At 38.1% G+C, this 14,179-nt stretch overlaps 2 protein-coding genes and 1 long non-coding RNA gene across 3 annotated transcripts in view; all 3 read left to right on the top strand.

The window, feature by feature from the left end:
• Positions 1-5,874, top strand: part of LOC107674572 (mediator of RNA polymerase II transcription subunit 16-like) — a 10,527-nt gene extending 4,653 nt beyond the window's left edge. The window contains exons 8-16 of the mRNA XM_016468585.1: positions 14-118; positions 195-401; positions 507-717; positions 1,594-1,727; positions 1,817-2,009; positions 2,102-2,315; positions 3,505-3,588; positions 5,230-5,375; positions 5,830-5,874. Of these exons, the coding sequence (XP_016324071.1) occupies positions 14-118; positions 195-401; positions 507-717; positions 1,594-1,727; positions 1,817-2,009; positions 2,102-2,315; positions 3,505-3,588; positions 5,230-5,356 (1,275 nt within the window). The 3' untranslated portion in view covers positions 5,357-5,375; positions 5,830-5,874. The remainder of the gene's footprint in view (positions 1-13; positions 119-194; positions 402-506; positions 718-1,593; positions 1,728-1,816; positions 2,010-2,101; positions 2,316-3,504; positions 3,589-5,229; positions 5,376-5,829) is intronic.
• A 2,541-nt stretch (positions 5,875-8,415) lies between these two features.
• Positions 8,416-12,173, top strand: LOC107674569 (uncharacterized). The gene is made up of 3 exons (XR_001632514.1): positions 8,416-8,686; positions 11,432-11,535; positions 11,921-12,173. It is a non-coding gene; the product is annotated as an uncharacterized LOC107674569 (long non-coding RNA).
• A 916-nt stretch (positions 12,174-13,089) lies between these two features.
• The window catches only part of LOC107674515 (phospholipid phosphatase-related protein type 3-like), a 5,901-nt gene continuing 4,811 nt past the window's right edge, over positions 13,090-14,179 (top strand). The window contains exons 1-3 of the mRNA XM_016468498.1: positions 13,090-13,107; positions 13,681-13,805; positions 14,028-14,085. Coding sequence (XP_016323984.1) covers positions 13,090-13,107; positions 13,681-13,805; positions 14,028-14,085 — 201 coding nt within the window. The remainder of the gene's footprint in view (positions 13,108-13,680; positions 13,806-14,027; positions 14,086-14,179) is intronic.

Below are 14,179 nucleotides of genomic sequence, written 5' to 3'. Positions count from 1 at the left end.
TTGTGGAAAAGACCCCGCCATTAAACGTCAGAGAGCCGGCGGCCCAACGCTGCACTTCAAAGCTCTTCAGTTCTCCTGGACATCTCTGGCTCTGGTGGGAGTGGACAATCAAGGCAAGGTATGACAGCATGACAGCATGACACCTAGTGATGACGGAAGCACCGTCAGATCTTAGAGTTCACTTCTGATTTCAGTTGCACATGATCCGAGTGTCTCCATCAATGGGCCAAATGCTGGACATGAACACACTCCTGCGGCACCTGCTGTTCCTCCTGGAGTACTGCATGGTGACGGGATACGACTGGTGGGACGTCCTGCTGCACGCACAGCCCAGCATGGTGCATAACCTTCTGGAAAAGCTTCACGAAGAGTACATGAGACAAAACCAAGCACTCCAGCAGGTAGATCAGTCTGCTATTACAGAGATTTAGACTTCAAATCAGTTTTTTTTTTTTTTTTTTTTTTCTAAACTGTGGTTTTTCTGTCTTTCATGGCTTGCGGTGAAGGTTTTGTCCACCCGTATAGTGGCAGTGAAGGCATCTCTGTGTAAACTGTCATCTGCCACTGCAGCAAGAGCCTGTGACTTCCACGCTAAACTGCTCCTCATCGCCATCAGCTCCACGCTGAAGTCTTTGCTGAGACCTCATGTGCTGAACACCCCCGACAAGAGTCCTGGAGACCGACTGTCTGAGATCTGTACCAAAAACACTGACACCGGTAATAACCTGCCATCCAAAAACTGCTTCAGAGTAGGCCTTTTTCCAATTATTAATTAATCGTCAGATCATTGTTATTTCATTTAATCACAATTATTTAAGATAATCATAATAGTTGTGCGGCTTATATTTTAGTTATATTTTGTCATCCAAATAATAGAATAATAATAGAAAATTATTATTTATTTTCACAGCAAGTAAATCATAAAAAGTAAATCAAAGTAAATAAAAAAAAATAATGTATTAGGCTTACATTGTAACTGTATGAACTGTATGAACAACTTCCATTAATTTCAATAGGAATTCGTGCAGTTGGGAGTTTCATGCAAGGGCGAAAAAGTTCCCCCTGCAGATTCTGCTAATGTTCAAGTTGTTCTCGTGGATTTGCCGCACTGACCAACAGAAACGTGCTTGATTTGAGTGACATCTGTTTGAGCAGTGCTTCATACTTTGCTGCACTATTGACCAGTGTTGTGGAAAGTAACTTTTTAAAAGTAACGCATTACAATATTGAGTTACTCCATAAAAAAGCAACTAATAAAGTCACTTTTTTATTAAGGAAAGTAATGCATTACGTTACTTTTGTGTTACTTTTTGTCACCTATGCTGGGCTTGATTTCAGTAAATAAATGAGAAAACAAAGTAAGTTGCATTAATTATTTGAAAAAGTAACTCAGATATTTCATTGTAAATTTAAAAGTAATGCATTACTTTACTAGTTACTTGAAAAAAGTAATCTGATTACATAACTCACATTACTTATAATGCGTTACCCCCAACACTGCTATTGATAATAGAATGAATTGTTTTTTGCTTGTGAGAGTTTGTGAGTGTGAATGCAGCTCAATGGTGATTTCTGATCATTTAATGTGTTCAGACATTGATAAGGTGATGATCAACCTGAAGACGGAGGAATTTGTTCTGGATGGACCACCCCTCCAGTCCCTCCAGCAGCTCATTCAGTGGGTGGGAGACTTTGTCCTTTATCTGCTGGCCAACCTACCCAATCAGGTGAGCTCAACTTGGCGGCCTTTACCAGCAGTCATTGTGCTGCTAATGTTGAGTTTAACATGGTACTTTATGACTGAATATCTTTGCAGGGCTCCATTGTGCGGCCAGGGTTCGGGTTCCTGCGGGACGGTGCGTCTCTGGGGACGCTCAGAGAGATGCTGGTGATGATCCGTATTTGGGGCCTGCTGAAACCAGGCTGTTTGCCCATCTACACGGCCACATCTGACAACCAGGACAGCATGTTTCTGCTCTTCCGCCTGCTTACCAAACTCTGGCTCTGCTGTGAGTTAAACCCTCTGTCACACTTTGAGCCAATATGTCAGTTGAGATGTTAAAAAATGAACTCTGTTTTGCTGTTTTCTTTTGACTGGCAGCTCGAGATGAGAGTCACCTGCAGGACCCTGATGAGACGTTGATTGATGAGTGCTGTCTGCTGCCCAGTCAGCTCCTGGTACCCAGCATGGACTGGCTGCCCATCAACGATGGTGTCATCACTAAGATCCAGACCAAACACCCGCTCAGACTACAGTTCGGCAAACCGTACACCCTGCCTGGAGTCAACCCCAACGCACAGGTGGAGGTGTTCAGGTGAGCCTTTATGGGTTTCTTCAAGGGATAGTTCACCCAAAAATGTCAATTAGTGTTGTCACAATAGAAATATTTCAGTAGTCAATACCAGTAAAATTTCACAGTTCTCGATACCAATTTCGGTATCATAGAGTATTGTAACTATTTTATTTTAATATTTTTCTATTTAACTATTTAACTAATTAAATTAGTTAAGTATTAATGCTATTAAAAATTGTAAGTAAATAATACATTAAAACATTAGCTTGTAACTTTCAAATATTGTTCAAGTAAGTAAACAGTGCATTAAAAAGATCAAATGAAAAGTTCGTAATCAAAACTAAGAAATGCATTAGAGGTAACAGAACAAGTGTCAGGTCTATTGCACTTGCACTGTAAGACTTAATGCGCAGATCTATTCTGGCACATCAGATTAGTTTTGTCCCATCCGTTGCTGTGATTACCACTGTGTGTCAAACATCGCCATTTCAGATTCAGTCCCACATTTTAATATGGTCATCACTCCCGAAACTTTGCAGTGTGTACTTGGCAGTATGCAAACTAAAATTTTATTCAAATCATGAAAGGGTCATATAGAGAAATTGTGCAAAATTCAATCCTTTTATAATCAATGCAGTTATCAATTCAGCCCGCAGTGCAAGCTCACTGACTAAGAGAAAACTCACATTATAATCAAAAAATCTGTTTATTGTGCACAGTGAGTCTCTTATTTACATAGTATTTATATTTTGTTGGTTGTAATGAACAATTTGCGAGCGAGCAGAGCTCACGCTGAATAAACCCTGGCCATATTGAGCGGATTCTGGCTTAAAAGCCTCTGATTGGCCATTAAGTTAACATGCTCTACAAACATGTTGGTGATTGGCTACAATGCTCAACGCTGTAAAAACACAGTGTAAATAGAAACCTCTGATGCTTTTCACAGAGCGCTCACAGACATATGGGAGCATATCATCACGTTTCTAAATGCATTGACTTGGATTTAGCGTAGTACCGGTACTTTTGACAACACTAATTTCAGTTGTTCACTAATGAAAGTTAAGAACTGGGCAGCCAAGCTCCAAAATGGCTGAATCCATACTATTTGTGACAGGAACTAATTTGACAGAAAATTATCTGATAAAAGGTTTAATTGTTGCTAGTCATTACCGTTATGTAGTGCATTACCGTTTTGGTGGTGTTGTTTCAGAAGTCCAGCATCTCAGAGGATGGACCACCTGCGATGTTTACATCTGGGCATCTCTCCAACAGAAGATAGCAAAGCCTGCACCAGGTATCACTTGAAATTAAATTTCCTTGAATTAAAATTGACAACAAATTAGTTCATAAAGATTTTTTTATTTAATAAAATGTGTATTTTAATTCTTAAAATGAAATGAAATTATATGAAACTCTACACTTAAAATGATATTATGTATATTAGGGCTGTCTGTTTATTGTGTTAATTTAATTAGTTATGGAAAACACAGTTAACGCACTGGCCCAACCACCAGACCTGTACGTCATCTTACCTTTCATACAGTTGACAGTTGACAAACATGATGCAGGGCAACAAGTATGTAGTCCATAAATGCAGTTATGTGCCCCTAAAATTCAAGATATTGGGCCAAAAAAAAAAAAAAAAAATGTTTTTGTCTAATATTTATATCATATGATGATAAGCGATATCACACGAGCAGCAAGAGCAATTTCACATGCAGTGCTGTTTTTGTCCCGAATAGCACGAGTGCAAATGTGATTTTATACAACAGTTCAGTAAATAAGAAGTTAATGTTGTGTCACATTTTAAACACCATATTGTCTGCTTTTGCTCAGTTTTGCTGATGCAAAGATGACCTATTAAAGCCACAACAGAACTGTTGTGCGTCTCTGAGCAACACACAATTCCTGAATGAACCCGCATTTGAACGAATTGGGTGAACCAATGATTCAATGGCCCATCATAAAGAGAGCCATTTACTTAATTCCTGAATTAATCAGTTGTTTGAATGAACTGAATGAATGAATGACTCAATGACTTTTTCGTGTGGCAGAGATTTACTGCCACATACTGGTAAGTTTCTTATTTAGAGTATAATTTAATGTTTACAAATTAATAAAAAAAACTTTATTAATAAAAAACAAATTAAAGCAATAGTGAAAAAAAAAATGAAAAGGAAAAAAATATTTCTAAAGTTTCTTTTTATAATATCTATTTCATGCTTTTCTCATTTAACACAATAATGGCTTTAAATGATCGTTTGTAGGGAATTTCTCAGCCAAATTTGATGTGCGATTAATTAATAGCCACACTGTGTAATTAATTAGAGTAAAAATTGTAATTAATTGACAGCCCTAATATATATATATACTGTATATATATAATAATACTATATATTTTATATTATATAATATATTGTAATTTATTCCTGTGATGCTGAATTTTCAGCATCATTACTCCAGTCTTCAGTGTCACATGATCCTTTAGATATCATACTAAAATTATTATCAATGTTGACATTAGTTGTGCTGCTTATTGGTTTTGTGGATACTGTGATAAAAATAGAAAGTCCAAAAGAACAGCATTTGTTTTCATTTTTTTGTAACATTATAAATGTCTTTTCTGTCACCTTTGATCCATTTAATGCATCCTTGATGAATAAAAGTATTAAAATCTTACTGATCAGAGAGAGAGAGAGAGAGAGAGAAGTTTTGATGACTGCTTTTTAAAAACAGTCTGTGAAGGATAAAGGCAATAAATGAAGTTACTTTTCATATAAAAATAAGACTTTTAAACCAACTGTGTTGCGCTACGCTTTTTTTTTTGTTGTTTTTTTTTTCCAATCTACACATGATGCTGGCGTCTGTACAGAGACTCTTTCTTCACAGACTATATTTAGCAGCACTCCTCAATGAGTCTCTCTGGTCTGTTTAGGTGTGGCTGTGTCACCATGCTGAGATCCCCAAATAAAACCAACGCCATGAGACAGTGGGAGCAGCGCTGGATCAAGAACTGTCTGTGTGGAGGTCTCTGGAGAAGAATCCCATCCACACTAACATAAGGACCAGACCGCCTGAAAAGTGGGGAAATGTTACAGCTACATGGATCTCTCATTGTGAATGACGTATAGATCTATACAGCAAAGCAGTCTTTATTTACTTAGAAACTTCCTGCAAGACTGGGTTTTCTCCCAGCCACAGTGTCTGCAAGAGAGAGTGAATAATGTCTTATTTTTTTGCTGTTGTAAATATGAACCATGCATTTTGTTTTATAAAGTTGTAGTACGTAATAAACATTTTTGTAATAAAATAGGTTTTGTTCATCATTAAATTGTCTTGTCAACAATAGGGAGGTGATAAACCTGACAATTACAGCCATGTTATACATCCATCATACTTATTCACTGGCAAATCAGCATAATGCATTACATCAGTAGATACAAAAGATGCCGTACTGATCCTGTCCACAGCAGAGCATTAGAATGATCACATACCTGTTGACAGCCACTTCAATAACAGCACTATTTAACTGCAGGGACAGTATGAGGATGCGTCCACAGGAATCGATGGGAAATCAGGGGGAAAAGTGTGTCGGCCAGCCACTGTGCTTTGGCTCTAATTCAAGAGGTCATCGCGGCACGGGGTGCTCTTCAGAGACATGGCCAGCGGGCCGTCAGGCATCTCTCCAGGCCTTCAGCGGCAGCAGCTTGCTGGGGGTTCATACTTTTTCCTTTCAATGCAACCACAGTTGATCCCCATATGCAGACCATCTGAAAGCAAAGAAAAATCATTTCAAGATCAGAATGCCCCAAAGGTCATTAAAAAACATATACATACAGACAATTTTTTTTAATTGTAATGATTTTTAATGGATTTTTCATTCTTCATATTAAATTTGGAGTCAGTAGTTCTTTAGTTATTTATTTATATAATTTATCATGAGAGCCACATATGATGTGTTGCCCTCTCCAAAAAACTTGCAGGTATGGTGTGGACAAGACCCAGCCGGCCACTTGCTGTGCAGCCCCGGCAAACCTCAGACATATCTTGGTGGGTTGTAAGACCAGCCTGACACGGGGATGGTACACATGGCACCACAATCAAGTACTGAAGTGCTTGGCGGCAGCAATAGAGACCAAGAGAGTGTCAACAAACGCCATCCCCCAAAATGCAAAGAATACCTTACCAAAAAGGCAGTCCTTTGTTAGGGAAGGGGAGAACTGTCCCCTGACGCAGGCCAGCTGAATATAGCCAGGGACTGGGAAATGTGAGTCGACTTAATCCACAGATTCATTTTCCCATTCGAAATTGCAGTCACCAATTTGCGCCCAGACCTGGTTCTCTGGTCCAACAATATAGCCAGGGACTGGGAAATGCCAGTCGACTTAATCCACAGACTCACTTTCCCATTTGAAATTGCAGTCACCAATCTGTGCCCAGACCTAGTTCTCTGGTCCAACTCCAGTAGGATCATCATAATAGTCGAACTGACAGTCCCTTGGGAAGAGGCCATTGACGAGGCCTTTGAAAGGAAGAAGCTGCGATATGCCAACTTGGCAGCTGAGGCAGAGGAGTGGGGCTAGACAGTGAAAGTATACCCGGTGGAAGTGGGCTGCAGGGGCTTTGTGGCTAGCTCCACTAACAGGCTGCTGAAGGAGTTGGGCATCAGAGGACAGGTCCAGCAGAGGATAATCAGGGAACTGGCCACTGTCGCTGAAAGAAGCAGCCACTATTTCTGACGAGATGCACTATTATTGTTCCCCAGTCACGCATAAAGCAATTGTAAATTCACAACTGATTATTGGGTATTAAGGCAAGTACCACGGACATGGATTAGGCCATGATCCTGGATTCTTGCTGAACCAAAATCAGAGCGTAACAATTGCTGCGTCTCGCTGTGTTCTGCTCACAGTGCAGGGAAAATGTTCTACGGTGCGGCTAAATGGTGCTGAATATTGGGATCATAACACCTAGTCCTATCATGCAAACTTTATTTGTTTGAAAGAAATTAATCCTTTTTTTAAGGCGTGACACTAAAGATATTGTTTCAAAATATTTGTATTTCAAATAAATGCTGTTCTTTTGATCTTTACATTCGTCAAAGACCCCGGGGAAGATAAGTTCAGTGTTTACAAAAAATAAGGAACATTATAATAATCAGAAATGTTTCTTGAGCAGCAAATCAGCATATTAGAATGATTTCTGAAGGATTCAAATAAAAAGCAGTAATTTAAAATTGTAATAAAATTTCGCAATATTACTGTTTTTACTGTATTTTTGATCAAATACATGCAGTCTTGGTGAGAATAATAGACTTCTTTCAAAAATATTTTAAAGATTTATTTCATTTTTACCACCCCAAACTTTTGAATGTACCTTCTATATACTTAAAATGTATTTAAAACCGTGGTACATTATTGATAGGCACTACTGAAGAAAATTTTGTAAATGTTATTCATGAAAGATACAAATATTAAGTACCAAGACAATTTGGCTTTTTATATTGAGGGCCGGTCTAAAAATGCAGAAAGTTTTGTGTGATGGGTAGGTTTATGGTAAGGGGATAGAAAATACGGTTTGTACAGTAGAAAAACCATTATGTTTAAGGAATGTCCCCATAATGATTTGTGTGACTCTGTGTGTGTGTGTGTGTGTGTGTGTGTGTGTGTGCGCGCACGCATGTGTTTAATCGATTTAGATGACACATTATAGAACAGATTTGTGTCATTTATTCCATCTTCACATTTAAAGGAATAAAACATGCAATCGACATCTTTGGTTATTTGGTGGTCCCTAACAGGGCTGAAAGGGGAAATGTTTGTAAGGCTACAGGAAACAGGGCATTATGAGGTTTGGAGGTGTTCATGTGTGTTTTCATCCTGCCACTGCGCATAAGTTAAACCAGTTCCTACCCTTCCCACCCCACCCTGTTATAGTGACCTGTGCAGTAGCATGTTACCACTGCTGGAGGAGATCAGAGCAGATCACACTCAGAAGATGCTTAGGAATGCTGCCACACCTGATGACTGCTGAGGATGGAACGATTTTACATTAAGATCAATGGACGCAGCTTCATGCATTGCCAAATCATTTGATATCTTATAGTGCGGTCCTTCTGCTACTGAAGCCCCTCAGATAGCCTGGATGTCTGACTGCAGAAGAGCAGCTGGAACAGCAGCTCAGTGAGTTGAGGAATATTGTGGTTGGCTCCAGCAGTCAGGCACATAACAGGAGTCCACGGCTGCGTGATTGTTCCGTGGAAAACGTGAGCAGAAAGAGGAATGTGAACTGAACGAGCTGCAGTCTAAACCTCGTGAAGAAGGAATACGCTGGGAATTGTCACTCAGGATATCCCCGTTCCGTCAGGGAATCGCCTGTTTTTTGCAGTCAAGGTGAGATTTTCCCGGTTTTCTACCTGCATGATGCACAGCAGCAGAATAAACAACGTCCCGACGCGACCAGAACGCTGCCATTGTAATTCTGTGAGGAAATTAAAGCGCGCGCGGGTACGGTCGCGTCGCGTCGCGTCAAGTGGAGATGCGGTATTATTACGATAAATGATCACTGAGGTTGTCGCAGTGACACTGTTGTACGGCAGCGATTCTAGTTTTACATAACAAAAAACATCTCAGTCGCACTTTACAGCGTGAGTCAAGATGATATTGGGCAGGCAAATCTATGTAAACATGAGTATGGATCTCGTTATGGACTGCAGGTCATTCAGCGCACTGATGGCCAGTGATTCTCTCAAGCTCTCAGTTCATCTGACACCTGATCAATTCCTGAGCGATTAAAAAACTCCTGCCATTCTATTCACCACTGCAATCATAGTCACACAGTCAGTCATTTTGCATACTTATTTGTTTCTACCTACCTACCTAAAATTCAAAATATTAGGCTACATATGAATTAATATTTTATATATATTTTATACCAATGAATATGTCCAGTTTTATATTACTGTATTTGCTATTTATATAGCCTAGTAAATTTAATAAATGTAATAATATTGGCATTATATATATAATATATCTATCTAAAATTCACAATATTACATATAAATTAATATTTTATATTAATTTTATGATTTATTTAACATTAATTAATTCATAACATTTTATATTACTGTATTTACTATTTATATTTAATCCACAATTAGAAAAGGTTGTAGAGCCAAACACTTGTCCAAAACTCCAGTAGGCAAATAACATAAGGTGCATAGATCCAAAATATACAATAATATAGAGATGAAAGAGATCCACACTCGTCCAGATTCAGCCAAAAAGGCTTATTATATTTATTGCTCAGAGGTCACAAAAATATGTTCAAAAAAGTGCAAAGGTGCAGAACGTTTTCGGGTATTAACCCTTCCTCAGTGCCAAATATAATAAGCCTTTTTGGCTGAATCTGGATGAGTGCGGATCTCTTTAATCTCTATTTACATTTAATAAATGTAATAATATTAGCATTATATAAATAATTTTATATATAAAATTTTATATTATTATATTTACTATTACTATTTTATGTAGCCTATATGTAATTATCTATCTAAAATTCATAATATTATATATAAATCAATATTTTATATACATTTTTTAATTTTATATTAATATATATATAATTAGATTAAATTATATTAATTTAAATTAATATCATTTAATATAATTAAAATTCAAAAATACATTTTTAATTTAAATTAGATTATATTCATATTAAATGATATGACATTTCTATTCCGTGAAAAATAATCAAGGTGTTACATTGTGTCAATGTAATCAGAATTGCCAGTGAAATCTTTGCCATATTTTTCATCATCAGTGACTTTTCTCATGATGTGTGAACATTAGTGAGACTGATCTGTCTCATTCTTATCTGATTACATTATTGATTTTTCCTGAGTCTCTTCACTTCAAGTGTATAATAATTCTGCCTTGACTGGTTATCGTGGCTTGAAATGTTTATCGACCCATGTATTGTTCCGCAGTGTCTTGGGTCAATTTGCTTGGATTCTTGGGACAAACCAGGGTCAGAAAGTAGCTGTGTTGCACAACTCACTCTTTAACCCCACTTTCACAGGAAACATATTTGTGTGAGAAACCCAGTCAAGTTTAATTAACTTTCTCCGCAGTCAAAGCCCCGTGCTGTGAGTATGTGTGAGCACAGACACTGTCTTTTTTGGAAAGAACTCAGTGCCTATGGATTCCTCCCTAAAAGTCACACACACACACATACAGAGAGAGAGAGAGAGAGAGAGAGAGAGAGAGAAATCTTTTGTCTGTGAGACATATGCGGCTCTTCGAGATAAACAGAGCTCCCAGTCTTGAAAACAGGCTCCCTGCTAATTTCAGCAGAGCCTCGCTCACTCCCATTCGAGAGTTGGGAGAGTCTTCAAGTGCCTTGTTTAGTTGATTTGGCAGAGAGCACAAAACATTCTCTCTATGCCTGCTCAAACAATAGCCCACATCAACATTTGTTCATTATGCTCTTTTGAGAATATTCTGAAAGGAGCTGTTTATTTAATATTTTTTTCCTCAGGCACACAGTCTGTTATCCATTTATTCAGGTGGGCCTCATTCTGATTCAGATGAGAAAATAATAATTTGAACATTTTTGTGCAGGCCTTTTCCTGTGGATAGAATTTAACCAAAGGCCACATATTTTTGTTTATGCAGGGGTTGTGTATGCAGAGATGCTGAAGAAGGGAATCGCTTCTCACTCTTCTCTAATAATAATAATAATAATAATAACATGTACTTAATCGCACGCTTGTTACTTATTCCAGAATAATTCTTTCTTGATATAATTAACACGTTTGGGAATATTTCGAATAAAAAAGGAAAAATGAAATAACACATAAGCCTACATCAGTTATACAGCGATATATATTTGTGTGTGTATACAGTATATACACACTGTAAAAATTATATTTCAAAGTTTTAAATAAAACAAAGATGATTACAGTATACTAGAGTTATACTGTAACTCCTAGAATGGACAAAATGTACTTAAAATTAAAATGTAAGCAGATATAGACATTTAGGGAGCTATAAGAATTTCTGGGAAAAACAGACCAAAAATATAGATAACGTCAAATCTTTTAATGGGGTTCTTAAAATGAACTCATGTGTTGACAGAATAACTTCAGAAGACCAGCACCATGATGACTGCACGTGAAAAAATCAAGAAGAAACCGCCCAAAGACAGTCTGACGCTGCTACCATGCTTCTATTTTGTAGAGGTGTGTGCCACCATTTATTACCAGTTTAATACTTCAATAGAGCAATTAATCTCAGGTAATTACATTACACACTCTAAACAACTGGGCTTCCTCATTTTCTTTGAAGACATCATTGAAAATGCATAACAGCAGTCAGTTTGAGTGTGCTACAGTGTTTACCTTCCACCACATTGTCAGCCCTGGAGTACAGTACTCTGTGCTGATGTTTAACAGCCATCTGCCACAGTTACTCTACAGTAATTAAACTGTGCTCTGGTGTTGATATGTTTGTGTATTATCAATATTTACTATCTGTTCATACTTGAGAAAAACTGTTAATTTAGTACTTTTAAAATTGATAAAGACTATCGCATTATACACAACTCTCTCTCTCCTGAGAAAATAGCTACCCATTGTGGCGTCCTCCATGGTGTCACTGTACTTTCTGGAACTGACGGATGTGCTCCAGCCGGCGCAGGTGGGATTCCGCTGCCATGACCGGTCACTCAGCATGCCGTTCGTGGACAGCGGTGATGAGCTCATCCCTCTGCTCATGCTCCTGAGTCTGGCGTTCGCCGGCCCTGCTGCCTCTGTGAGATGAAAGCAATCACGACAACTTCATTGCATTTAATTCTTTGTAACATTTGTGACCTAAATAGTCAGGGTTGTTTAAGGGATAGTTCACCCAAAAATGAAAATATTGTCATCATTTACTCACCCTCCACTTGCTCCAAACCTGCAACCTTCTTTCTTCTGTTGAACATAATAGAAGATATTTTGAAGAATGAGGTAACCAAAGAGTTGATGGTCCCCATTGACTTCCATAGTATTTAGTTTCCATACAATGGAAGTCAGTGGCTACCGTCAACTGTTTGGTTACCTCATTCTTCAAAATATCTTCTTTTGTGCTCAACAGAAACTCATACAGGTTTGGAACAACTTGAGGGTGAGTAAATGATGACAGAATTTTCATTTCATTCAATCTCTTTAAAGTCAACATAGGCACGTTGTTCTAAAGAAAACTAATTTCTTTACATTCTGTCAAAATTTAATAACTTGCTTCTCCACAGAAAAGACACAACCTTAGGCCAAAGTTATATATTTGTTTACATTTAATATCTGAAATAAATGTATTAGATTTAATCGTCCTCAAATTACATTTACACATGCCAAAGTCAAATTTTGATGAACAATTGTATAATTCTGTCATTTTCTTATGGCGTTAAAAGTTGGACAAAACAGCGCAAGCGAATTACAGTACTGCGCACACAGTGACAAAGCTCGCACGTTAAAATGTAAACCTGAAGAAATGGCAAATTCCAAACTCGAGCACAAAAAATATGATTGTGTACACACATATACATGCTGTGAGGACAAATAACAAAACCGCGAGCAGAACCCACACGCGCGGGGCGGGGCCCAAACATATGCTTGTTGTGTTCACAAATGCTATTGGCTGCTGGCCAAATCCTGTATTGGTTGGCTGCTCGTCGTCTGACTGGCTGTTGATTGGCTGTTGTTGGCCTTCTCCTGACGAGGACGAACGAAACAAATGGGAGGACTTGGAATTGGATAATGGCAGACAGTAAAGAGGTAAGTTTTCTTTCTTTACAAATTCGTTTCATATCTTTTAACATGATCGTTAACAAATCTTAATGTGCTACCTCCTTAGTTGGTTCACTCTAAATAGTCAGTGTCTTTTTTGTCCCTCATTAACGTGTAAAACAATGATTATGATAAGCTGATGCCAACATCTATGACATGTTATTATAGGTTAATGTTGCCAGTTCAGTAACTTTATTTTATCTTTACTGTCTGCCATTATCCAATTCCAAGTCCTCCTGTTCGTTTCGTTCGTCCTTGTCAGGAGAAGGCCAACAAATGCCAGTCAGACCATACATACTGTATGTATACATATCTATCAGTCAGACGACTAGCAGCCAATCAATACAGGATTTGGCCAGCAGCCAATAGCATTTGCGAACACAACAAGCATATGTTTGGGCCCCGTCCCCTGCCTGTCAAAACTTCCTGTGCGTGAAGGGTTCAGCTCGCGCGTGTGTTTAGAGTGTAGACATTACTCGCGCGTGTGGCTTCTGCTCGCGGTTTTGTTATTTGTCCTCACAGCATGTATATGTGTGTACACAATCATATTTTTTGTGCTAGAGTTTGGAATTTGCCATTTCTTCAGGTTTACATTTAACGTGCGAGCTTTGCCACTGTGTGCGCAGTACTGTAATTCGCAAAGACATTTGCTCTGGCCAGGATCAGCATGCTATTCTGTCTGCCAGGTAATTGCATGTTTAGTTACCGAATAACATCTGATTATGTGATTTACTGTGATCAACTTTGACAGCCTTGTACGGTCACCATTTTCTTTCTCCCTTTTGTGGTTTTCTTCCTGTAGAGCACTCCCTACTCACCACTTTTTTAAACCTATAAACATTTGACATTGACTTCTGCTGCATATCTGGTCTAGACTTACTCTAGATGTTTGCTTTCCTTTATGACAGGAAAACCTTCCCTTCCCAGCATGCAACCCTCTCTTCCTTTGCTGCTGTTTATATTTCAGTAAGTCTCTTCGACACCATTTTAATGTGTGTTTACTAAATGTACAGCAAATACTATATATATATATATATATATATATATATATATAACATAT

Source organism: Sinocyclocheilus anshuiensis, unplaced genomic scaffold (assembly GCF_001515605.1).
Source record: "Sinocyclocheilus anshuiensis isolate Anshui unplaced genomic scaffold, SAMN03320099.WGS_v1.1 scaffold572, whole genome shotgun sequence".
Lineage (NCBI taxonomy): Eukaryota > Metazoa > Chordata > Actinopteri > Cypriniformes > Cyprinidae > Sinocyclocheilus > Sinocyclocheilus anshuiensis.
Note: the sequence above shows the minus strand (reverse complement) of the source record. Positions and strands in the feature narration are given on the sequence as shown.